Source organism: Rhea americana, unplaced genomic scaffold, assembly GCF_003343005.1.
Source record: "Rhea americana isolate MKP2758 unplaced genomic scaffold, rheAme1 scaffold_268, whole genome shotgun sequence".
Taxonomy (NCBI): domain Eukaryota; kingdom Metazoa; phylum Chordata; class Aves; order Rheiformes; family Rheidae; genus Rhea; species Rhea americana.
Window position 1 is genome coordinate 334,779 of NW_028186388.1, and position 25,441 is coordinate 360,219.

General features: G+C 43.3%; 1 protein-coding gene across 15 annotated transcripts in view; it reads right to left on the reverse strand.

Annotated features, from left to right (window-relative positions):
• FBRSL1 (fibrosin like 1) overlaps positions 1–25,441 on the reverse strand; it is a 549,095-nt gene that overhangs the window by 16,618 nt on the left and 507,036 nt on the right. For 6 of the 15 annotated variants that reach the window (XM_085307913.1, XM_085307910.1, XM_085307911.1 and 3 more), the window contains 5 exons: positions 11,986–12,382; positions 10,139–10,392; positions 5,433–5,668; positions 3,200–3,250; positions 2,166–2,261 (listed from right to left, as the gene is read on the reverse strand). In XM_085307913.1, coding sequence (XP_085164039.1) covers positions 2,166–2,261; positions 3,200–3,250; positions 5,433–5,668; positions 10,139–10,392; positions 11,986–12,382 — 1,034 coding nt within the window. Of the gene's footprint in view, positions 1–2,165; positions 2,262–3,199; positions 3,251–5,432; positions 5,921–10,138; positions 10,393–11,985; positions 12,383–25,441 lie in introns of all 15 variants that reach the window. The other 9 variants (XM_085307920.1, XM_085307909.1, XM_085307912.1 and 6 more) reach the window with 6 other exon arrangements.

The window sequence follows — 25,441 nt, forward strand, 5'->3', positions numbered from 1 at the left end:
TGGCCTTTGGGAAACTCACTGAGCAGTTTACCGTCAGCCTGGATTTATGTGCGGTGGATTTACACACACAGCTGTAGGCAACTGACACGGGAAGGGGAAAAACAAAACCAAGACCTCTGCTTTGGAAGGCAAGTAGTGCAGGATTCAGCGTGCCAAAATCAAATCATTGAGTCTGTAGCGATTATGAAGGCTTTACTCAAACAGCTTGGAAGGGAGAGAATGGAAAAATGGTGCAGTAACAATGACTTGAGCAGCTTTGCYCAGCAGTTCAGCTCTGTCTCCTCTAAGAAACTGCAAAATAATGTGCCAAAGTGGCAGATCCGCTTTTCAACCTACTCCTTTTTTTCCCCCCTAATGTTAGATTCCATGTAAATACAGCACTGCCTAGAGCTCAAGTGATGTTAGTGACTAACCATGGTACCAGAGTGTGACCTTGTGATGTTTAACCTCAAACTAGCAACTGTTCTATATATGTATCATTAAAAATAAATTAAAAGCTAGTTCTATTACAGCACTTAGAACTGTTTAAAAATGTAAGGAGTCTGTGATCACTTTTTCTTTCTTGCAGTGTAACTGTTTCTCTTTGGTCTAATGGTTTTTTTCACAGTAAGATGGTATCTATAAAGCTCTGTAATGAAGATGGAAACCAGAACAGCATGCTATCACAGTATATCAGAAGTTCCTCATTAACAGGACCATTATATCAAAACTGAGCCCTTATTTCCATGCAAGCAAAATTTTGCCAGTTCCAGCTCCTTTTCTTGAGAAGYAGAGCTGAGATCTTGACAACCTGGGGTCCACAGGGACCTCCTGGCATTCTTTGCAAGAACAGCAACAATTAACATTGGCAAACAGACTCCATCAAGGAATATCTACACTCTGTCCCTTTTGCTCCCTCTGCTTAGATGTTAACTGTTACTCTTGCATGCCTGTACCCATTACACGCAGAATTCTTGTTGAAAAAAGCTCTTCTAAAGACTTTGATCTTTGCCATGTGTCTAGAAAATAAAAGTCTAAGGCATTTGATGGGCACTGAGGAAATACTCCAGGTTCGACTTAAAAAAACGAAATTAAGTGGAGAGGTTGTATGAGGCCTTATTTGCAGTAGTCGCTAATTACCGACTTCCACTGATGTCGGTGGGATTGTTAGGTAAGTAGTGCTATATGGTGTGGTTACAGAAATGACCTTCCAAAGGCAAACCGAAAAGAATTGGATACAGTGCTGTTTTYTAAAGACTTCTAACACAGTAGCAGAGTTTTACGGAGATGCACTTTGAAATAAGGAAACTTCAAAATCATGGTAAGGAAGCCAAATAAGTCACCTTACAAATGGAGTAAATGCTGCATTTTAAAACTAATGCTAAATAATGTTTCTATTGTGTTTGGATAGATTTACTGGTTTTCAYACATTTTAAACTATTTAATAAAATTAACATGTTTGGGAGAAAAAAAAAAAGTGCATACTGCAAAACTGACTTAAAATGGTGGTTATCATGGCAACATTTCCAAATGCCAATCAGTGCTAGCTGTAATGATACGTTATAGTTGCAGTGCACCTTTCAAACATACTATTTCAAAGAAGCTTGCAGGCATTAATCAACCCTTATAAAACCCACTGCAGAATAATTTTATAGATGAGGAAGCTGAGGAACGGAAGATTTAAGCGACTTGCCCAAGGTCAGACAGTGTTGGAGCTGGGAATAAAAATTCAGCTCTTTCAAATTGATGTACCCACATAAAGCAGTCTCTCCCTATTGTTCCCACACTTTYACAGTCAATTTCTCATTTTACTGGGAGTAAACATGGTATATCTTTTGCAATCTCAGTCTATTAATTTGTAACATGATTTGGGACTCATTGGTCTATATTAGCTGTAAATGTTTCAATCAAACAATGCATTTAACTGTATGCTTCTCCTCCAGTTTCAGCTGACCTCACAAGTAAACCACTATGTCCTTTTCCAAGGAACAATCTCTAGTGCCAAGAGAAAATGTGCACTAGAGGGTTGGCTGCTTTGTGCAGAGGATGCTCACAGATCTGTGATCCAACCCTATGTTCCACTTCTGCTAGTTAAATCATGTGCTATAAAATCACCAGAGACACAACTCTGAATACAGTTTCTCTCCCAGCAAAAGAACAAAGCCTGCAGAAGAAGAAGTTTGTACCTTCGGTTGAAATGCTCCCTGAAGTGACCCAAAGGGACCTGAATGTGGAAGCATGGGTGGCATTCCAGGCATTGCTGGAGGATAGGTTGGAAAGAACTACAAAAGAAAAAGAGATGCTTATGTCACAGGACAACTTGAACAATAATGGAGCTAGGTGCCAAGCCTGGCACGTACAAAAATAGTACTGTGTCAAATGAGTGCCACAGTGAAAATGTGTACTAAATTTACTTTCAAAATTTTTAAGAGCAAAGTCAAAACTTGGAAAACGTGCTCATCTGATGAATTTTGTCGATAATGCATTTTTTCTTGAAAAAAATAACCAAGTGTGTGTGAAACTATTGTGGGAAGCACAGAGCATTCACCATTCTTAGAAGAATTGGAATAATTTGGTTTTGTGTTCATTTTTTGGTTAACTGAGCATTTTTCTGCCGTAGTAAACAGATCAGTCCTATTTTGAAATGTGACCTGCTTTCACTTTCAAAGCAAAAAAAGAACCACAAGATGCTGTATTACACACTAACTACAGGCAACATGCACCACCTTGTAGTCGTGTGGGCTGGGTTAAGTTTTGCTTAGGCCTCTCCTGAGCACATACAGCAGTTTTACAAGTCCCAAAACATATCGAGTTTTTGTGCTTTGGAGCAGTGGGGAGCACCAGGAAGAAACCACCAGTCTGACTTACTCCTGTGACCTGAGCAAAATCTTGTGAAAGAGCCATGCACTCCGGGCTGCTGCACTGTGAGAAGCTGCAAAGATACTGCAGTGACCACTGACTTAGCAATTCCTGCGCATTCTCTGCCATCCCAGGCACAGCGATACAGAGCCGCAGCCGCAGCAAAAATGCAGTAGATAAAGATTAAAAAAAAAGCCCAAAGAAAATTTTCTATCTTAAAAATAAATAAATAAATAAATTGAGGCTGAAAAAGAGCTGTAGGAATGAACGAATCAAAACACTACCCAACAATTCAAAACAAGCAAAAGAAGTGCAAGCAGAACTAGTAACAAAGACACCACCTAGAAACGTAAGCACTCACGTTGGAATGTCGAAAGTAAGGGTTGTCTAATTTGGGAGCGTACTTGTCAAACTGGAAAGAAAAGAGAGAGAAAAAAAAGGAAACAGGTGAGTTTGTTTTCCATAGTACAGGACATAGCAGGCTTTCAACACAGACAAATAATCATGGCTCATCTGTACAACATTTAACACAGCAGAACTGACTTGCTCACATCCTTGCTCACGAGGGAGCTAACTGACTTCCCAGCCCTGTCAGAGGTGGAAAGTTCAAGGCCCCCAGCTTGTTMTGGGTGCTACAGAGCCTTGCCACAGGCTCCTCGTGGACTCCRCATAAAGCAGGTCCCTCATTACCCAGATAACTGTATGGGAACTGCAGCACCGGGAAACCCAGTTCAGCTCCAGAACGAGATCTGGGATCTGCCTCTAAAGCACTCGACTAGATCACAGACTAGAAGGTGGGGAATACCTTCTGCAAGACCACAGATTCCACCACGGGGCAATCAGTAATTGTTCCCTGTTTCCTGGGATCCTGGAAGAGGCAGAATCTGTTTTGGAAGGGGCTTAATGGCTTCAGATGCACAAATCTCTCTTCCAAAGGAGTGCTCTCTAGAGAAAAGATGACCGTCAAGCTTTTCCTTTCATGCATGGGGTTTTAACACCTCCACACATGCAGTCTGAGAGCCCTACTTGTTTTTATCACCCTTTGCCCTGTACCACCTTGGAAGCAAAACCAAAGCACGTATATGTTGCATTTTAGAACAATATGTACATTCTGCTGGGCAGGAAGGAGAGGGGAAGTGGGCAGGGAAAGGCAGTTCTAGGACCCCACCAAAAGCTGCTTGTTTGGCAAGTCAGCTGTTGTTGCACACTACTCTRTGTGCAGGAGAGTGGATTTGTAATTTCATTAATTACAGTTATTATTGGAGCCATGTCCCCTCCAGTGTAAATACCATAAATTACAAAACACATGCAGCTGTAAATTTCAACGCTCTTCTCTGGTGTTGGGATTAACAGGCCTGATCTAGTGGAATATAAGACGACGTGAGTGGACTACAACAAAAGAGCCTTGCAAGCTGTTTTCCCTATGACCGCAGCCATCAACAGGGCGTGGGTGGGAGGGGAGGAAGCTCTTAGCTGGATCAGGTATCAGGATTCTTAAATAACACACCAGGTTTCTGAGAAGAGTTTCAAGGTTGTTTTACACAGACCAAGAAGGTGTTTACACGTAAGTACATTGAGCAAACACCTGGGGCTGAATTTTGGGTAGATGGCATTACTTTAATTGTTTTTCTGCTAAGCAGATTACGACCCAACAATGTCATCAGGCAGTCACCAGTGGGAAAGAAACGTGTTGAAATACTGTTTTCCTTGAGTTCTTGGTAGTTCTTCCCAAATGCTGCTTTTACTGTTACTCCCTGCTTTTGCTAGAAGAAAAGGACTGTTTTTACATTTTACATACAGTGTGAAACTGAGAAGGAAAAAAGCTGAACCTTGTTCTTTCAACCTAACAAAGTAATTGCCAGAAAYGGGAAGAGAGCGCATTTTAAAGTACTGAGAAAATCCATTTGCGCCAGATCTCAAACAATTTTCTAACAGCTGCAGCAAAACCCCATTGTGTTACAAGCAACTTAAATGAAAAAACGCTACAGCTTATTGCACGGCCGGGAGGATGTCTCCCTCAAGAAGAACCAGCCACACGCAAATTAGTGCTTGTTGACGTAATCAAATAATAAGTGCCAAAATCAATACAGATTGGGGAATTTGGAGGAAGAGGGACAAAACACTAATCAAACAGAACAGATGCTGCACTATGGCGAGAGCTCCAAGGAAGCAAGTATTATATGCCCCAGAACAGACGAGTGATGGTCCAGAACCCACGTGGGGACTGCGTTTGGTATTGGAGGCCACCAGTTTTGTGGTGCCCTTGTTTGTGTGATTTGGTGTGTCGTGGCATTGAGCTGGTGTGGCTCTGAGGATGGGGTGACTGAAATACGCCGAAGGACACACAAAAAGGGGAAGTAGAGGGGCTCAGGGGTCTCGGGGAGATGGCATCCGCTGCTCGGTAGCAGCGCAGGGGAACTCGGAGGCTCGCTGTGGTGGCCCTGGAAGGAAAGGGGGTCCCTCAGCAGTGCAGGGCCTGTCTCTCCAGGGCCTTGTCGAAGGACAAGGACCGAACGCCTGTCTGAAATGAAGAGGACTGCTTTTTGACAGAGTGGGTTAGGCTTTTTGACCAGAGATGCTCTACTTATCCTCACATTTTGGGCTGGGGTACGCACCATGGGAGGTGCAGAGGGCGGCATGAGCGGCGTCTGGGGCAAGCTGGATGGAAAAGGAGTGAATGTGTGCTGGTGGGTGTGTTGGTGCTGATGCGTGTGTTGGTGCTGGTGAAACTCCGCTCTCAGCAGCGGCACCGGGCCAAGTGAGGCAGCGGCCCGGTCCGAACTCTGAACCAAAAACCGGTTGTTCAGCTCTTGCCTGAGCAGTTCGTGATCTAGAGGAGAGAGAGAGAGAAAAAAAAAAGACACAGAGGCCCGTGGGCCCGTGAGTTCCACAAAGACGGAGGAGAGAGAGTCAATATTCACCTGGCATTCCCTGTTTCGGCAGGTCATGCTGTGGTGGTTTTCTACGTGAGGACTCATTGGTGGAGGTAAGAGAGATGCCTGTGACAAAGTACCAATCAGAATCCCCGAATGAGGCTGGCAATACATGATTGGTTGGTTGAATGATATCAACAGGCTGGTATCTAAAGGCAAGAGAGAACACCATGAGTCATCACAGCAGAAAACATCGCCCCGCCGCCTCCGCCGCCGCCGCTCCCCCGCGCCGACCCGCTCCCGGCCGTCTCCTCCGCCCCGGCCGGCCACCCTCGCTGCCGCCGGCCGGGGCGGCGTCCTCGGCATCGCCGCGACTTTGCCTCTTTCCGGCCTCGCGCGCCGGGGAGCCGGATTTTTTCCCCGCGCTAGCACAGGGCCGGGTGCGCTCTAGAGGACTAGCGGCTCACTTCAAAACAAGCGATACTGACCTGCTTCCGTCGAGGTTTTGAAATTCAGAAGCGTACGTGTGCTGAAAATGTATTGTGAACCCAGCACGTACATTACGCTTCAAACATTTATATGCTTAGGAGACAAAATTTCAACCAAATCTACAACGCAATGAGGTAACAACGGACTTGGGTGGCTGGAAGCTACCTGCTCAGCCCGCCAGCGCTTTTCAGTGTACTCACACGCCACGTACACATCCTCCCCCTTTCCAAAAGTCACTGGGACATGCACACACAGAGACCAGGAATATCTGTCCTACAAATTCTGAAGACCTTTTTTACAAATAGCATTTTTTGAGATTTTGAGTTTAAATACTACGCAATCCTTTCCTCACTTTCTAACAGGCTGTAGTTGTCATTTTTTGTCCTCCTCCAGGGGCCATTTCCTCCCATGAGAAAATGAGGAGGCAGCAGTGGGAAGAAGAGAAACACTGAACGGGTTCAAGATTTCATGCAGGTTGCCACCATTCAGAAACAAAATGTTCTAGCATATGACACAGGGCTTCTCCTCTGCATCTTCCTCTGGTAGAACCAAATTAGGTCAAATTTAAATATCATTTAGGATGGTGCAAGACAGAAGCATTTCAGAAATGAGCTGGCTGAGGAGAATAGGAACAAATGTCCACTTCCCCAGAAATGCCTGCCAGTATCCAATAAATACTCCTGTGATTTTGCCTAACAATTCCCAATAGGAATCAACATCCAACACATCAGATGCTTTGTAAACTGAGAACAACCTGGATCACGAGATGTTGATGACATACATCCATACCTGACTGCCCTATTCACTACTAACTTATGCAAATCTCGAAGTTCTAGCTTTTTCAKTGTAATGCCCCTTTTAAACTGCAACAACAAATATAAAGACAAAAGAATGCTTGAACTTCCAAGTTTTATTTCATATTGCACAAGCATTTCTTTCCCTAACATTTTTAGAGTAATATTAGAGATGTTGAAATGACTCCTTTTTAGAAGTGAAATGGTTAAGATCTTTAAAAATAAGCACCCTGATCTGAAATTTCATTGTCTCTACAAGAACTAAGAAGTCTTCATCACACTGAAAGTCACTTCTGAAAACAAATTTGGGGTGCCTTAGTCGTTTGCTTCTGAGTTACAGTATGTGGCTAAGAATAGGTATTGTAGACTGCCACAATTCATATAATAATTTGTACTTACACATGGACAGAAATGGTGAGCAAAAAATACATCTACTCATGCACGAAAGCCTAAGGCACTGAACCAAAAGGGTCTATAATGAATTTTTCTTGGAGCAAGCAAACCCTCGAAAAATAGACTGAAATTACTTAGTTCCAAAACCTAGTATCTATACAGAATACGAGCACGGTTTCATATATGCATGTGCCTGTGCATGTGTTTACACATTTAGATCTGGCACGACTTAAGGAAACTGAAGCCTTGTGTTAACATCAAGATAATCCCTCTCCCTTTTTTTTTGAGGGAGAGATAAAGTGAACTGGCAATTCTAAGTGTTCTGATACCCCATTTCTTTAAGAGACTTGAAGTCAAGCTGGTAGATTGGCAGCTGATTCTAGCACTTAACCCTGTACCACAAATTTGGCCTTTGTAAGGTAAAGGAAAAGGCCTGTAGATGTTTGGAGGAGTAGCAGTGTAGCACCTGGAAGAGTGGTTGAATCACAGCAAGGATGGGATTGCTGATCCAACAAATGAGAAGCTGTGGGTGACGTTAGCATCAGACCCCAGTTCTCATACCCAATGATGCCTTGTCCAGCGGGTCAGGCCATATACTCAAGTATATGTATTTGAACACCACTACTCTGTGTGCACACATGTGGTGAGCAGGGAAAAAAAAATATTTTTGCTGATGTTGCCAGGTATATTCAGAAGAGGAGACACACATATTGGTGTTCTGCCTGTGTGTCATACATACGAGTCAGCCTTGGTGCCCGAGTAGAACGCAGCAGGCCATAGGAGGGTTGCAAACTTCAGGTTTCCAAAGGAAGAGATGCCATCGAAAGTACATTCCTGTACATTCAGAGACCTCAGTTACTAGCATCAGCAAATGCAGTAGCTCAGAGCTCTGCTTCTGCTCTTGGGAACACGGCCAAGCATGCCAAAGGGAATTGAAAGGAAGAATACTTTCTCTTCCAAAGAAGGAAGAGAAAAAGAAGATGAATAAAAGGAGACCCAAAAGGCCATACCCTCTCTGAGTGGCTCTTCTAAGCTGGTGCTTTTGTTGAGAGCCCATGTGCACACAAACAGCACAGCCAGGATTATGCTGCTAGCAGCAGTTGGATCCTAGCTCTCCAGGGCTCCTCAGCAATATTGTTTGCTTTCAAGAAATTTACGTGAATGACAACAGAAGCTCCTGGCTATGCAGCATGCTCTGTATTGATTTTATGATGTGTCAGTTTGCAGGCATTTCATATAATGCAGACAAGAGGCATTTCACTGTCTGCAGGATTAGACGCCCAGACCTTTTGCTCCACTAACTCAGGCCTCTCCTGCTTCAACGGCAGGAGAAATCCTTTTAGTAGCAGCAAGACTTTTACCGTTTCCTGGCAAGCTGCTGAATGTGAATAGGTCACTTGATCTTGCACCTCCTGAAGCTAATGGTAAAAACACACTTGCTTTCAGTGACTGCAATATCAGGCTTTCAGGGACCACACTGCTATTTCCTTTTGCGCTACTTTCAACGTCTCCATCACAGTAGTTCTTTGCCTTAAACAGGGGAAGCAGTGAATAGGTCCCCCACAGTGCTGCCAACATCTTCCCAGCTATGTGGTTGAAATTCTAGATAGTGCCAGGGCCTGTGAAAGCCAGCAGCTTTGGCGTATGTGGTCCCGCATTTAGCTAGGAACCTATACATAYATATATATATATTTATATGTGTATGTATATATTTTGTCTAACATCATTCTCAAAGCTCACTTTTGACCAATTCACATTTCTCTTTCTTTTAAAGCAGCAGTTCTAAACAATAGGACATCATTTAGYTCCCAGAAGAAAAAAGGGGGACGTAAGGTCATCAGAATTTTCAGCAGCAAATCTGCCCTCTCCTTTAACTGGCTTTGGAGGAAACAGAAGGGTACATTTTTTTGCAGAATGCTTGTCCTGTTTAATCCCTGCTGAGTTAGTTGTAGAGTCAAATGCCAGATCAAAAGGAGGCCCCAGCAAGAGAAAGTAGCAGGGAAGTCTCCAGCTGCCAGGGTCTCTTCCAGGAACAGCTGTAGGCTAATGGATAAGCCATAAACACAGCATTTAGGGCAGAAGTGACAATAGAATGGGGCCAGGGTGAACAAAGGAAACTTTCTAAAAGGATGCAAAGATAGTAAGAGCGGAACAGCAGAGCTTGTCAGCTGAGCTGTCCCTGCCTCCTATAGAAAGGCCAAGCAGCCGCGGACATACAGCGAGCATGTGCTCCTGCAGGCGCTGAAGATCCTGCCCTGCTGGCGGGATGTGCTGCTTGTTGAAGGATCAGCTCAGCAGATAGGTGTGGGAGGCTTCTTACTTGTCCCTCAATTAGAGCAGCTCTCTGTGCCCATCAGAAGCAGCTTCAGCTCAGTTCTAATAACAGCAGCTTTCATTAGAGGGAGAAGAAAGAAGGTGAGAATGGCAAATGGGACATCAGTCCTGAGTTAATCTAAACAAGTCTGARGACTGTAGAATGCAACACTGAACAACTCACACCCCTAAAAGAAGAATTTTTGTTTTAGACATCATTTTGAAGGCTTCCTCTAGGAAGCTACAGTGCTGCCTCTAGAACTGAGTCTTTCCTCTGGTGAAGTATGCCCAGGCCTCCTACCTCTTTTACTAATACTCTCACAGTTCTAGCAAACATTGCCCCAGGAGATGTCTGCACCACTTTGTTTTACCTGCCTGTCAGTCAACCCATCTCTCAACATCCTCCAGTGCATGCATGGAAGAAAGAGGGTAACCTACCCGCAGGGTGACCTGGTATCACGAGGCTGTTGGTAGGTAACGCTGGTGGAGGTGGCAGCGTGGGTGGGGTGGCGAACATGGCCGGATGGTGCTGGTGTTGGGTCTGCGATCTGAGAGAGAAGTGCGAGGTAGCAAGATTAGAGATGGAGAGGGGCAGGGCCGGGCCGGAGGAATGGTGTGGAGGAATCTGGGGAGAGAGGGGAAGGTGCTTCGGGAGGCTGATGCTTGTTGCACTGCTAGCACTGCTGCTCCGGCTGTAAAAAGAAAAACATGGCGGGGAAGAAGGGGAAGAGAGAGAGAGAGAGAAAAAAAAATAAAAGAGTCTGTTACAATACAAGTCAACACCATGGAAGAACTACACTAATAGAAACAACACAGCTATCCAATATTGATCTCCCCAAGCTTAAACCTTTTTTTTTTTTTTGGGGGGGGGGGGTGAAGAGAGCAACAGATCTTAATGAACTTCCTCAGCAGGAAGAGGCAGGATGTGAATGACGTTTCCTTTGATGCCTGAGCAGGCTGCAATCCTCAGAGCTGTCTGTGAGCTACCGAGGAAGGCTGCAGAGGCAGCTGGATTTTGCACCTTTATTTAGCCTCTGATGACCTTGCAGTGGCCATGTGTGCCCTTGCGAATGCAAGATGCAATTACTGTAATTCCTTTTCTGTTACYCTGGGTGTACTGAGCTGCGTAGTATGAGCGACTTTGGGACCAAGTTACCTCTACTATGCACACTGTGTAGTTATATTCATGAAAGCATACAAATACACACCATTTTAATACRTTATTTTCATAATAAACCTGTATTTTGATTTTTTTATTATTATTGCTCTACTGGAAATGATCTAAGTTTTGTGGGGTGAAGGATATTATCACTGCATTTATTATTATTTATTGTAATTCCCACAATACTAGTATTTGTTGCAATCTAAACTTCAGAGATATCTTGAATAGTTTGAAATATTATTAGTCATTTATACCGTGGTGGTGTTTACAAGGTACCATCAAGAAAGAGCTTAACTATGCTTGATACATTAAAATACACATTTACTGGTAGCTCTGTGTATGCGTATTTTGACCCCTGAGCAGCCAAATAAGATGTTTAATACAGTTTTCTAATCTTGTTCAACTAATCTAGTTCTGGTTTGGAAGACAGGACATGTTTTCTCTACCAGCAAAAACACTACATAGGTTCCTGCTGACTGGATACACTCTTCTTTTTAGAAACTCTTTCTCCATATCATTTTCACCTATCCTACTTACTGAACAAAGACAGTTTAAAGGGCAAAGCTAAGCCTCCTGCTAGACTTACACATTTAATCAACATTTCAGATTGAAGTAGATTTTCAGTCTACACGGGAGTCCCATTGTAATGGGCAAAGCATTTTCTAACATAGTTATCCCTCTTTTGATGCTCSTTAACCAATGAAATTGTGATAACCATGAACAAATCATCTGTAGATTTTCAGTGGAAGTCTATATAAATATGAACACAATTAAAGTGTTCAAACTTAAACTATCTTGAATTTCTAAAGGCTAGAACTGGCTGGTTCTGACAGGACAGTGCACAACTCCACTAGACACTGGACCTAAAGAACATTATTGCACAGTTACGCATGCCTRACTCCCAGAAAGGTTATCCCTGTGTTTCAAATGCAACTATCCASCAGTGCTGGGAAACCCAGGATGTGGAGATGGCCCAAGAAGTGCAATATCCAAAACATGGAGCATCTCACCTAGAAAGCGAGAGTGCTCTTGGCTTGCTTCCCAGCTATTTGTATGCCTTTTGAAACAAGCTTTATCCCAGCAGTAATATAAAATACTCTACACAGGTGTCCGTGTTGCCTACCTGATATTATTGAGTCCGTTGTGGGCCACCTGGTGATGCACTTGGTAGTTGAGAGGTGGAGGGATGTGACTCTGAGGCTGGGTCCGAAGCTCAGGTATTAACTGAGGCTGAGACTGTGGCCGAGGTTGAGGTTGTGACTGTGGCCGAGGCTGCGGCTGAGGTGTGAGCCTTGGTGGTGCTGGTGCTGAAATCACTGGCTCCTTCTTCAACAGTGGGCTTGCTCTGGCGCTTGACGTGGGCGCTGAGGAAGTAGAAGTCACAACGGCAGCTACTGGCTGGGGGCTGGGGATAGGCAGGGCAAAGGGCACGTCAGTGCTCAGTTCCCGGCTCCGCTCTAGCCCAGACACTTTTGGGACGTTGGCTGCTTTCGCTTCTGGCTTGTCATTCAAGGTGGGACCTTACAGAGGACAACAAAAAACACAAAGCATATGCTGAAAGGTCTGGGTTTGTCTCCATGCATGATAGAACATATGCCTGAAAAAAACAAGTCATGTTTCAGCTCGTGGGAGCATCGTGGGAGCACTCCTGCTGCAAGATGGATGTGTGTTTGTGTGTCTGTCCTTCCACTRTCCTTGACTGGTCAATCCACGGTACTTTGTTAGCATGCATGTARAAGACTCAGTTGTCACCGAATGAATGCATACTACAAAGAACATATAGCTCCATGACTTCTACAGAGTCCCAAGGTTACCTACAGTAGGAGTGTGAACATGTCTCGAGTTACTGTGGCAGTATTTCCTGCTCAATTTAAGTTTTAAGGCTCAATAATAAATTTGTGAACATAAGCGAGGTCACTAAGACACTTCATTTTCTCAGCAATCTCTCACAGTAACGTACATTACGTTTATGCTCTGCTGCAAGCTACAACATGCCATGACCCACCAACTAACCACTAGTAGTAACAACCCCACATGGTTTCTAGGAAGGAGGCTACCTGGGCTCTTCTTGCAGCAGAGGAGGGGACAGCTCTGCTGTGACGATGTAACACTGTCTTTCCACGACCATACACYTGTGTGTAAGAATGGAACAAAAGAAGGCTGGAAAAATCCAGTCCTAAGCGCAGCGAGCATGGAAGTGAAACCTGCTCATCCCAAGTATCCTATGTACCTAATGTTAGGTGCACCAGAACTATAAAGGATGATGTGACCATATCAAAATATACCTGAGGTGACAATTCCACATAGAATTATTCCTTCTACAGTGCCAAGTATTTCTTTTCTTCAAATTAAGCTAAACAAAGCAGTGGAAGGGGTTAAATGGCTGGAAAGGAAATAAGAAAAGGGAGGAAAAGAGAGATTATCCAAAAGGCCAAAGACAAATGAAAGGACCTAYATGAACATGATTCAATTCACAGTGTAACTCCCTTTCAACATTATCTATGTATCCCTGAGTGCATGCATACCAAAAATTAGTCGCAAGAAAAGCTGTTCGTGGGTTATGAGAATTAGTGTTCACTCGTTTCATGTGCACACCCTCCACTGTGCACGCTGAGGTTCTCCATGACATTTTCTATATAGCCTTTTATCAACCCCCAGGATGCGTTGGGAGTTTGTTCATTTTAAGTTGTTTTTTACAGACACGCGGGAGATGCTACCTACACACATTAGCATGTTCACAACACCCGCGTGAACAAATTCCACCTCGGAAATTTTCCTGCCCCATCAAAGGACTGAGACAGTTCCTGAAGTAGGAGGTGTGGAAATAGCAGAGAGCACCCAGCGTGAGCTAATTCTGGTGATGCAGACAGACCGCCCCGGCATTGCTTGTGCAGTCTATGTGAGGCCAGATTTGTCACCACCAGGGTTTCAATGGCTTCAGCTGCCATTGAACCAGAGGAAGACAGTGATGAGCCAAACCTGGTAACATATCAGCTCACTTTCTGTTCAGAAAAACACCTGGAGATGGCATCTCCTGCCTTCAGATAAAAGTCATTTTCATATACTGCTCTGGGCTCTGCATGTACTATGGCATCATTTCCCTTATAAGGCACATATATGCCTGTATACATATATTCAGAATTCAGAAGGAGAAAGAATGGGAATACATGGGCTATATTCAACAGCTGAAGAAATCAAGAGGTTTGTGGTCCCTGCCCACAGATAACAGAAACAAACAGATTTCCAAGCACCAGCACTTTGRCTGGAAGCAGGCACAACTGGCCCTGCACTTTCAAGCACCTTACAAGGGTTACAAGTTTAACAYAACATCTGGAACTCCTAAATTATTCACTACGTCAAGCACAAGGCTAACTCTTGTTAGTACAAGGCTAACTGGTTTCACTGAATCCCCTTTTGAAATATGAGTTCATCTATCACGAGTACCCTGGTTTTGAAGATGCAGCTAGACTTGGTTCCAGTTTTATTTAGGCTGACAAAGGTTTTACATCTAAAATCAAATTCTCATCTCTCTTGTGCACTAGTCTACTTTTATAAGGTCACCTATGTTCATAAATTTACCTCAGATTTCATTAACAATACTGTTAATTTTTGTTAATTAAACAAAATTAACAAATTTAATTGTTAATTGTTAAATTAACAAATTCATTAACAATAGAAAAACTGCCATTGACTTTAGTCAGGTCAGCGGTCTGCACAGTCTGTTTTTCAGAAGTGTACTCACAGTTGTAGATTCTGCTTTTTTTAGGAGCTACCCATTAAAAGCAATTGGGTTTCATTCCTGACCACAGGTTTCCTGAGAGCCTATTAGCTCTTTCTATCCAACACGCCTCCTCCAACAGAGATAAACTTCATACCGTGTAATTATAGGCAATGTAATCTAATGGTGTATATTCAAAACACACTGGCACCACAAAAGTTAGTTGAGTAAAAAGTCAATTAGATCCAAAACAAATCAATAAAGTCTCACATTAAAAGCAGCTGTTTTGACCAGCTTTATGTACAACTATTGATTCCCTGTGGCTTCAGCATTAGTTCTTATTTGCAATTTTCTCAAAGCAAAAGCTCATGGTCCCTTGCTGACTGAACTGACCAGCCAGCCTGGTTGTATTCATTAGTATTAGGGGTACATGACTGATTTCTGCTGCCAATTTGTGCCTCTCAGGTTGCAGTACTATAATGTTTTTCTTTGTTTCCTTCTTCAGCAACAATTCAAGACTGAAAAGAGCCAGATGCTTTTTCTGCAGAAGAGCTACGGGCATGACAAAGAACATTCCCTCTCTTTCTGTAACTATGTTTAGTAAAATCAGGAGCATTCAGAAAGGAAAGACATGGTGAGAACTGATGGACAAGCGTACAGAGGCGTGAGAAAGAGCAGGAAACCCAAGCACGCTCGACATCGCATGCGAATCCTGTTGTTTCGGTGACTTTGTCATTTCCGCTCCTGGTGGCTGTGATGAGTACAGCAGAACAAAGCTGCTTTTGAAGGGAATAATCACCTTCTTTCTTAGGTTCGTAACAAGATTATTACCATGATACTTCTTCCAAAAATCTCCAGTCCAACACTTTCCCCTCCATTCGTACAGAAGTCTCTTGGGCACCTTCTTACTTCACTGAACTCCATCAGAAAGTTAATTTTCATGATTCTAACGAGTGGTGCAGCCAATTCAGACTAGATTCAAAAGTCTGCAGTTTCTCCACAGGATACTTGTATGTTCCTGCTAAGGGAATGGTGTTCTCTTCTGCCCAGGTTTGCACCAATCAACCAGGATGACTSCTGGTCATGCATGGAATTATCCCAAGGAAAGAAACTGAATAYTCCCCTTTGTGGAAGCTGGATCAGGTCTCGTATAGGTTCTTTCAGAAATTTCTGCACTTCGGCCTCATATCCAGTCTTTTCTGAGAAGACAGACCTGCAGAGCTAAGCGCAACCACCCCGATAAAAGGACTGAATTCACCAGACTACACCACAGCGTTCTAGAGGCAAAAATGTGTTTGTTTTTACGAAGTCCTAGAGTAATTTTCATGCTTAATGATAACAGCCTGAGCCAATTTGCCTAAGACTTGACAGTCAGCTCCAATAATTCAACCTTAATTAAAGCTGAACGCATGTCAGTTCAGCTCTTTCCTTCACAGGAAATCTGACATTTACAATGATTCATGTTTCAGCCATGCTATGGGAAGGCTGGATCACACCTGCCATTCTCCACCACGCAGAGCGCTACCCCTTTTCAGCATGCCAACTTTGTTTATTTTCTAACCAAACACTTTGGACTTCTTCCATTGAGCTGTTTTCTTAAATGAACAGACAGAGGAACATGTCTTGATTTCATGGGGATGAATGACGACTGAATGTGAGAGAGACGGAAGAAAGGACTAAAACTGCCCCCATAAGAAAAGTAAAACCGATTTAAGATTAGTAATTCTTGCCTTTGTGATCAACTAATTTGACATTTGCAGTACTGCAGAACATCAGCCTTCCTGTGTCTTGTGCTACAATGCCATTCCAGTTTAACCTGGTGAAGATGAAGATTTAAACAACTTTAAAAAGCACAGAGAACTTCAGCTTTTGCTCTTGGAACTTTGCATACAATAGTCTCCAACATACAATAATGTCAAACAGCACACAAAGTTCAAAGGAAAACCCATGGTCCACTACCAATGAATCTGATGCAAAAGGTACATTTCAGACGGCGTTATCTGAACCTCAAAGACCATCGGCATGCACCCAGTATGAAATGTCACTGGATTTAAAATCCGTGACTGGAATAAACACGCACGGCCCAACCTCATGGCTGGACAGGGTGATATGCTTGCCAGCATGTAGGAACACAGTATTGCAGGCTAAATACAATACAGAAAGTCCCAGACACAAATTCAACCTTTTGTTACAGGAATTTGCTTTCAAGCTGATTAAGAGTAGCTCAAGTGCAAGGGATTAAACATGTAAAGGCTGCTTCGAGGACTCCACTAAGCAGTTACTGTGTTATACAAACAACTCTTAGGGCAATAACATACATTTCCAGCCCTGCCTCTTGCTCTTTGCAAGCTGCTGGTTGTTGCTGAAAGCAGACTGTCAACACACATACAATGTGATTGGAAATAATCTAATCTTGCTTGCACGCCTTTCCTTTGTCTCTTGGAAAAAAGAAAGTGGAGTCATTCAGTCTTTCTGTAGTCTCCCTCGCTGTAGTCAAACAGCAAGGGTGATGGGGTGATGTGAGAAAGAAATGCCTCTCCTACATCCATCAATGAAATCTCTACCAATGGCAGCTTACCAAGAAACACAACCACCACCATCTGCAGCCTATCCACCCACCCCATACATCCTTGCACACAGACATAAGCCAGGCTAGCTATTACGAACCCTGCTCCATATTACAATTCCAGCAAGAAATGCTGCAAAAGACTCACCACAGAAATTACTGGGACATACGTGGCAAGAAGCTGAATATTTCAGACTTGGTTGATGAGTCCCAGAGAAGAGTTTTGAACCATCACATACAGAACAATATGATTTTGCAGCAGTAGGGCCAAACAAATAAATAACTAAAAGAACTTACATAATGGATTTCAGCAAACCTTTTTAAACTGAGCTTTTAGAGTGCTGCATAATGTACTGTGGAGATGCAACATATATAAGCACAAGCAAGAATAAAGCATTTTGCATTGGCAATCATAATGCTGAYGGTGGCAGAGTGCTTACGAGTGAAAATTAATATTTAAGTGCTAGTTCTTTATCCTCAGCTGCCTTTTGCTTTTATATGGATAGCTTTTTCATTGGGATTTAGGCAGGTAGCACTACTTAAAACATTAGACAACTGGTCTGTAAAGGTACAGCAAACGTAACTAAACCACAGAAGCTACCCAACCTACAGGGCACCAACTTCTTCCACCTATTTTAATGCAAAACAGTAGAAGATAACACAGGCAGACTTGGGATTCGCATACAAAAACACTGGCTGGAAGGCTCCATGGTGTATAATGTGAAATATTTTTAGCATTATTATGAAGCAAAGGCCAAATTTTTACCGTGACAGTAGTGTACTGCATATGTTAGGTTGTGTCAAAAAATGTTCTTCTGAAATGCAGGCTCTTCAGAACATAATGGGCCTCTGGTGAGTTTTCCACAAATAATTACAGTGTTTTCTCGCAGAGGAAAGTAAGCACAAATCCTCGTGCTTGGCTTTGAACTTGCACTGCTGAACGAAGCAGCGTGTGCGCAGGGAAAGATCTTTTATTGTTAATGTCAGCGGCTCCCCAAGCTCGGCAGTGGCGACGGAGCTCGGCTGCTGCCTTGCAGCGGGGAGCTCCTGCCGCAGCCCGGGCTGGATGCAGCCCCTGTCACTCAGCTCATTTGTACGGAGCTGTCTGTCAAGTCAAATCGTCTTGCAACAATCTCAAACACCCTCCGAACAGCTGCCACTATCAATTACGCTCGCAGACAGCCTCGACTATCAGGCAGAGAACTGGAGCGAGCACTTGCCAGTTTTAATAAACTGTGTTGCCCAAGTCATTTAACCTGCTAGATTGCTGTATGCCAGGGCTGTAACAAGCCTTCAGCTCTTCAAACCAGAAGAAAGCAACAGTGGCAAAAAGCTGTCAGCTTAGTCCTCAGAATTAACTTCCAAGTGTGGCTCCCTCCCTCAGCTTCTGAAGCACCCACGTTTAGAAGTAAAATATCTTCAAGTCATTTTCATGCTGTCGCGACGAGGAAAGCGTTGCACGTTTTTAGCGCAAAGCCGATGCCAACGAGGGCGAAGGGTGGACGCTTGCCCGTGCTCGGCACCCGCCAGGGCAGAGCGATCCCATAGCTGCCTGCCACGGTGCCCAGCCACGCTGACTCAGCAGCGGGGTTTTGGGTGCTGCGGCCCCTCCGAGAGTGCTGCATCCACCGCTCCTGCCGAGGATCCTCACGGACTCGGCTCGCTTGCCGATGCTGGCACAACTATGCACTTGAGCATGGGGAATTTAAATTCACTCTGGTACTTCTAGGAACTGGTAGGAGAGAAATATTTATTTAAAATCAAACCACTTCCATCGATATCAGTGGTCTCCTTTTGTGGCGTATGTATAAATCAAGATGTCTGTGAATGTAAAACTAAAAAAAAAGGTCTATTGTTAGATTTTCATTTGCCATTTAGGAATCTGTACTTCAATGGAAGAAAGCATACTGGACTCTGCAAATCAAAAGAAAGTTGAAAAATACTACGCTCAGTGCTTTCCCCAGCCAGCTGTGAGGATAGGACCCACTGTAAATCTTGCAGCACAGAAGATTTCACTCCCTCCCCAAGAAATCAAGAGCAACAGCATTAAGATCTCTGGACTTCATGCCTATTTGCTGCTTTATGGTTCTTTAATGGGATACTTTATTCCTGGAGATTTGGGGGCTTTCCATGCTCTATCCAGGCATGTTAGCTGTAAGCATGCATGACGACACTCTAAAGCTGCAGGAGCTGAATGAAAACGGGTGCCAAACACAAGGACTGGGGCCAGAGCATGAAGAAGRCAGCTCACCATGCAAATCCCTCCGAAGTCAGTCACACTGCATTTTCATAGCCATGCTGCTTCTGGCACCATTTCAATGCAAGCTGGATTTGCAGCTAAAGCACCTACTGTGGATGCTAGTGTTGTAATGAGATTGAAAGTTTCATACAGGCTTTTAATCTAGGGCTAAAATAGTGGATCAAACACTGCAGGGTTAAATCTCTTCAATACTGCTCCTAAGAAGATGTCAGCTGCCTGAAAACCAGTGACATAACAGGCCATAAAACGTTACTAAAGCTTCTTCTATTTACTTAGTAAAGGTGTTTGTGTTTTGCTTTGTGCTGTTTTTGCTATGTGCAGCAYATTGTACATCTAATCTCAGTGACAGACAAGCAACAAGGTAAATACGCTATTAGGAAGACAAAGAGCCCCTCAAACATACGAAAGCAAGCAAGCACAAATATTCAACTTGAGATTTAAGCTTTTAAACAGACAAAACTTTATGTATCAAGTAATCTTATGATTTTAATTAGCCAAGCAAGTGCAAATAATAAACTATCAATTACTACATTACAGGAGAAAATGTACTACTTTTGCTGTTTGAAATCCATATTGATTCCCCTCTAGCCTGCGAGTTATTAATCACTCCAATTAAATCACGAACACAGGTCTTTACGCTGAAATTGAATACCCATCGATAGATCAATAACTCAAACCTCCAAGAGCAATTACTGTTCAGCACAAGAGCAGCTTGTTACACACAGCTCTGTGCCGTCCACAAYTCACTCTGCCCTATCTTCCAAAAGCAGTGCAAACAAAACGGGGAAAAAAGAATTTAAAACTATTATTTTCAAAATAAACAGACATCTGCTTAGAGTTACCTAATCTCTCACATCACAGAGGCGGATCTGCCAAGGTCACATTGGAGACATGATTACATTTTTTCACAATTTGTTATTCCAGCAAAGCCCTGATAAGATTGAACTATTGAAGTTCACACTCTGGTTTAATTTCAAGAGGTTAAATGCCAAATCCTTTTCTTATTGCTACAAGGAAGGGATCTGCCAGGCTGTATAATACCCTGTGTGGGCTAAGACAACAATTTTGTTTCATCTGCACAATCTTATGAAAGTTTTGATTTTTTTAAAAATGACATCAGAGAACTTGAAACACCCAAAGAATCATTAAAAGTAAAATCTGAAAGTGAGATTGTTCCAAAGGAGGGAGAATGACCTTTCAGACTTCCTAGCCCAGAGAACCTAAATCAATGGCTGGCTGAGAAAGCACATTCACTAACCAAAGCCAGAAAAAGGCAAGAAAGAACATTCTCAAACACCAGATCATCTCTGCTGGGAACAGGAGATGATTACCCTAGCCAGCCAAGCGTACACAGSGTCAAAGAAATTCCCATCTCTGCCTAGCAAGGTAACTGATGCTTGTCTTGATGCAATGAAAAGAGGAACCATTCGCATTTATGCTCTCCGACTGCCGCCTCGTCACTTAGATCTGGTGTCCTTTCTGGAGGAAAGCTGTATTTCTGCATAGTCTTTGCGTCTCACTGGCTCATCTCTTCAAGCAGGCCMTGAGTGCCATCTATCACCCTTCATTAGGGGAGCTACTGGCAGCCAATTAAGTGGTGATGGACCCATCCCACAAAACTAATCAAGGTAAGTTCATAGATCAACCTTTAGGCTGCAGGCACTGCCTCTGAAGAGTCTCCAAAGAGGGAGGAGGGCCACGTTACTGCTGTTTCCCCTTGCCACCTCCCTGTAGGATGCTGAAAGAGCCTTGGACAAGAATCAACATACCCACGGAGAAAGCAGAAACTGCGTCAAATCAGGCAATTTAAAGCAACAAGGAGGCAGAGGGGCAGCAGCATGGTTAAGAATCTTCCAGCCCAGCTCCCACCTTGCATTKGAATTGCCAGAAACCTAAGTCACTTCCACAAAAGAAAGGGAGGGAGATTAGCTATTCCTCGTTACACTAGAGGCGGAGAGAACCTAAAGAACAGAAGAATTCTTCCTATCAGAATGTCAGTGACTATCACTAAGTTAGAAAGATCAAATCATGTTGTGACCTTTTTTTCTGGAATGTGCCATGCATCAGCTCAAAACTCAACATCCAACACACATCTCCTCCAAGAGAGCTCCCCTCTGTTCTCTAGATGACCAAAGATTATCCATACCTGGATCATCAAATTCTGTCTTCCAGGTTGGTTTTCCAGTCATTTCTACTGGAAAGACATAGGCACACAACAGACCTATTAACATAYGCATCCAAATTCAGCTCCTGTATAGACTCCTGTGGTTTCAAAAAAGCTTTATAGGGAAGAAGAAAGTCCTATATAAACCAAAATACAAAAGGGAAAGAATCTTCTTTCATTTTCACACCTCTTGAGTTCACTGATAACGATATGAAATAYGGGGTACTGTCACATCTCTCCACTTGAATCAATGAGTGAGCATTAGTTGAAGCAGAGAATTGCCTGTAACTGTATATGTGACCCTCTTTTCCCAGCACTCAAAGGTTAATCTTCACCTGTTCTGTTAGGTTCTTAACTGACACCATTCAAAACCACCAAGCTTCAATGTGAAACAGCAACGGGATCAGTTTTGCTTGAAGACAGATGTGATAGAACTGGCTTCCTCAGTTCTAAGTGCAAAGCAGGAAAGGACATTGAACCTCAACTAAAATCACCAAAAGCTAAGTGTGTTTTGGCTGAAGCCTACTACAGGTTCTGTTAGAGGCAGATCCTGCTTCCTGGAAGTAACAGTGGCATCAAGCTGGTCTGTGACTGCAAATCCAGGGAGTTCATTGCTTCACCTAGAGGAACAAGTGGGAGGGATGCTTAGGAAGGATGACTACAAAGTGAAGTTGTGGCTCTGGCACAGAGGACTGAAGACACTACGGAAGGAAGCTTAAATACAGAACTATGATAAAGCTAATAAGCTACCCCTCCTGGTTGCCCTCATGCCTTGTGCCTSGCAGAACCACACTGTACTGTGTTTAGGAGACCCTGTGCTAAACTCTGCTGTTTAAGTTTTCAMGGAAAAAAGACAAAAGCAATCATTTCTAATAGGTATAAGCCTGCAGTGTTTTTTACCGGGTGTCAGAGCACTGAMGAAAAAGATCTATTGTGCTTGTGTGCAATCATTACTTCAAGTGCCAAAGCTGCTTTTCCAGCTAAGGAAAGTCAGAGCTGAAAGATACAAAAGAGTAGAAAACAGAAGGGTTTTGAAACCGTCTCAGTAACTTGACTAACTTCCATGCCCAATGTTATGGCTGGAGTTGTAAAAATGGAAAATTCTGCTGCAAAGTGACTTAGTTTTTGCCGAACAGGAACTGAAAGGAATGACTGACCAYGCACAAATTAGCAAAATTCTGCCTCATTTGTTTAAGTTCAGCTCTCACTGTTCAGTACCTGCTGCCTGGTTAGTGCYAATATGCTTGTAATTTGGGAAAACAGCACACGAGAGTTGGTGCTTGTYGTGTGGGACTGATGCTTGCCTATCAGCAGCTCCCTATAGCCTCCTACTCCCCTCCCTGCACATTCCCAGGCACAGAGACAGGCGCAGGCACAGTGGGAGCACATCGCTTCTCTATTCMCGGCACCAGCAGCCAAACAACACGTCTTCAGCTGTTACCAAAGTGCCAACACTCAAATGCTCTGGCCTCCATTTCACTGGCAATTACACAGCAGCACCTCTGTCCATYAGTTTTATCAAAGTTCTAAGGCCAAGAGAAAGAGAAATTGGAAGATCAGACTTTCCTGTAGGCTCAGAAGCAGTAAGGTCCTATTTGCTCATTCCCATTTGCACAGTCAAAATCCAGCTCTAGACCTGCTGTAATGGCATCTTCAAGAAAAACTAAGATACTGAAATTAAGGCTCTGAATACATTCAACATCATTTCAAGTTGCATCACTGATAATTAAATTATTTAAGGGACAAGCTGCAAGTTGTTAATCAGGGAACATTTACTTGAATGGTGTGTGCCCTTTGCATTTGGTCCCCATGGCAACCAAATATTCAATCCAAAAGGATGCACTGGAAGAAGCATGTCAGGAGCTGCCTCAGTCTTTTAATTCACAGTGTGAGCAACGAATAAATACAACTACTGACAAACATAGCACAGGCAAAAAAGGTTTGTAAACAGCATTAGGAAGCCACAGTCAGCCTTTTGCTTTTTAAGACTGAAATAGGTCCATTTTTTCTTCAAATACATCCTTTACAAAGATCAACAAAAAGTGACTGCATTGCATGTGAGGTGTTAAGCCACAGGTATTAGTTACTGATAATAAATGCTTTGTGACACAGGAGCTGTTCTTCAGTTTCTAGCATCTCAGTTCARTCCTTGAGGGACTGTGACTATGTGTTTCTGCTCCGTCTGAAGATGTTGGCTCAAGATCTTCAGAAAAATCTCACATGGCCCTTCAAGGCCACGTACAAGGACAATGCAACAACATTTGAAGGACAGCTTCTCAGCAAGCTCAAGAAAACGTGAGGAAACATCGTCTTTTCCTTCAAAACAAGAAGAGTATTTTGGTATGTAACAAGGAAAAGACTGTACTTCATTCGCTACTTGTACTGCAGAAAGCAAAYTCCTTCACCATGATCTTGGATTGTGTGAAATAGAGTTGCAAAAGTCCTTCCATCCTTCTCCTTTGATGGAAATACAAATTCCTCAATGGGCAGTAGAAATTTTGGAAATACTTTGGTGCTGGAAATGCTTGAGGATAATATAAAATCTCACAYCTGGTAAGATCTAACAGTGGAACCCTCTGTTCTGCACTGCAGTGAAGTCGTACCCGCTATGAAAACGTACTCTTCAATCTCTTCTTGCATTAAGATTTATGACCGTGGAAAGAAGTATCACGAGGCTGAAGGGTACAAGGCTGCACAGGCTGCTGCAATACTAGCCTGAAACAATAATTCAACACTTGTGAACTCGAATGCCTGCTCGCCACTCTTCTTGCTGACTCCTTGGAGTCCTGTTACATCCACTGAAGTGGGCCCTGTAATAACGATTGCCCTTAAGCACCAATTTCTACAAGACTGCTGGATGGAAGCAGTATTTTCAACTGCAGGTCATTGAAGACACAGGAGATACCTGTGATTCTGACATGTATAAAGACTATTCACCTCAATAATGCATGGGGGTCTTTCAGTAGGGTATTCACTGACCTAGCAGCTGATGTATTGGACCTTCTTAGTGAAGCAGGTTTGATGTAAGCTGCTGCACTGCTCAGAATTATACCCTCCCCACTTCTCCAAGCAGAGCCACAACTCCCTAACACTGCCCACATTATACTSTGAGCTGTAATTGGGTGGGCACGGCTACATTATTAACCTCATTCTTGGGCAGCAAACAAGTATAGACTCAGACATCTGTAAGTATAATCACTGGAATTATTTCAGACAAAATTGCTGCACGTTTTTATTTCAGTTTAAGGTGAAAGAAAGAGACAAGTTTCTGGGCTTAGCCTGCAGATACTTTTCCAAGACAGTAATTGCTGCATAATTCATATTCCTGTTTTCACATGCTCGCTATGTGTACCAACAATTCTACTGAATTCACTGTAAGTTTTTCCTTTAAGTCCTCTCCATGTCACAGTTTTTCCAAAGAGCAAAAGCACAAACAAACAAAAGCCCAGTGGTAACTCTGGTTTGGTAAATTCATGTAATCCTAGACTCTCGCATTAGGAGGGGAAAGAGGGGCCCATGTTAATTCTTGAGTTTCCACTTCACATTAGCATACCAGCCAACACTCTACACTCAATCTATCTGTATTTCCCTGCAAGCACTTTTTGTGAAGCCAGAATGGAGCATTCACATCTCTGCCTGAAACCACCTGCTCCCCATCAACTCTAGATCACAGACTGGAGGAGTGCTGCCCTCTACATGAGGAAAGGCTCATAAATAGTATTTGTGACTGATAGGAAATCTCAACGCAATTAGGAAAAACTTATAGCTTCCAAACCTAAAAGGCTCGGAAACTGAATGGCAGCAATGCTGCAGGTCCTCAACTCAACCTTTCAACAATGCTTTGAGGAGCCTTTATCCATATTAAACTAAC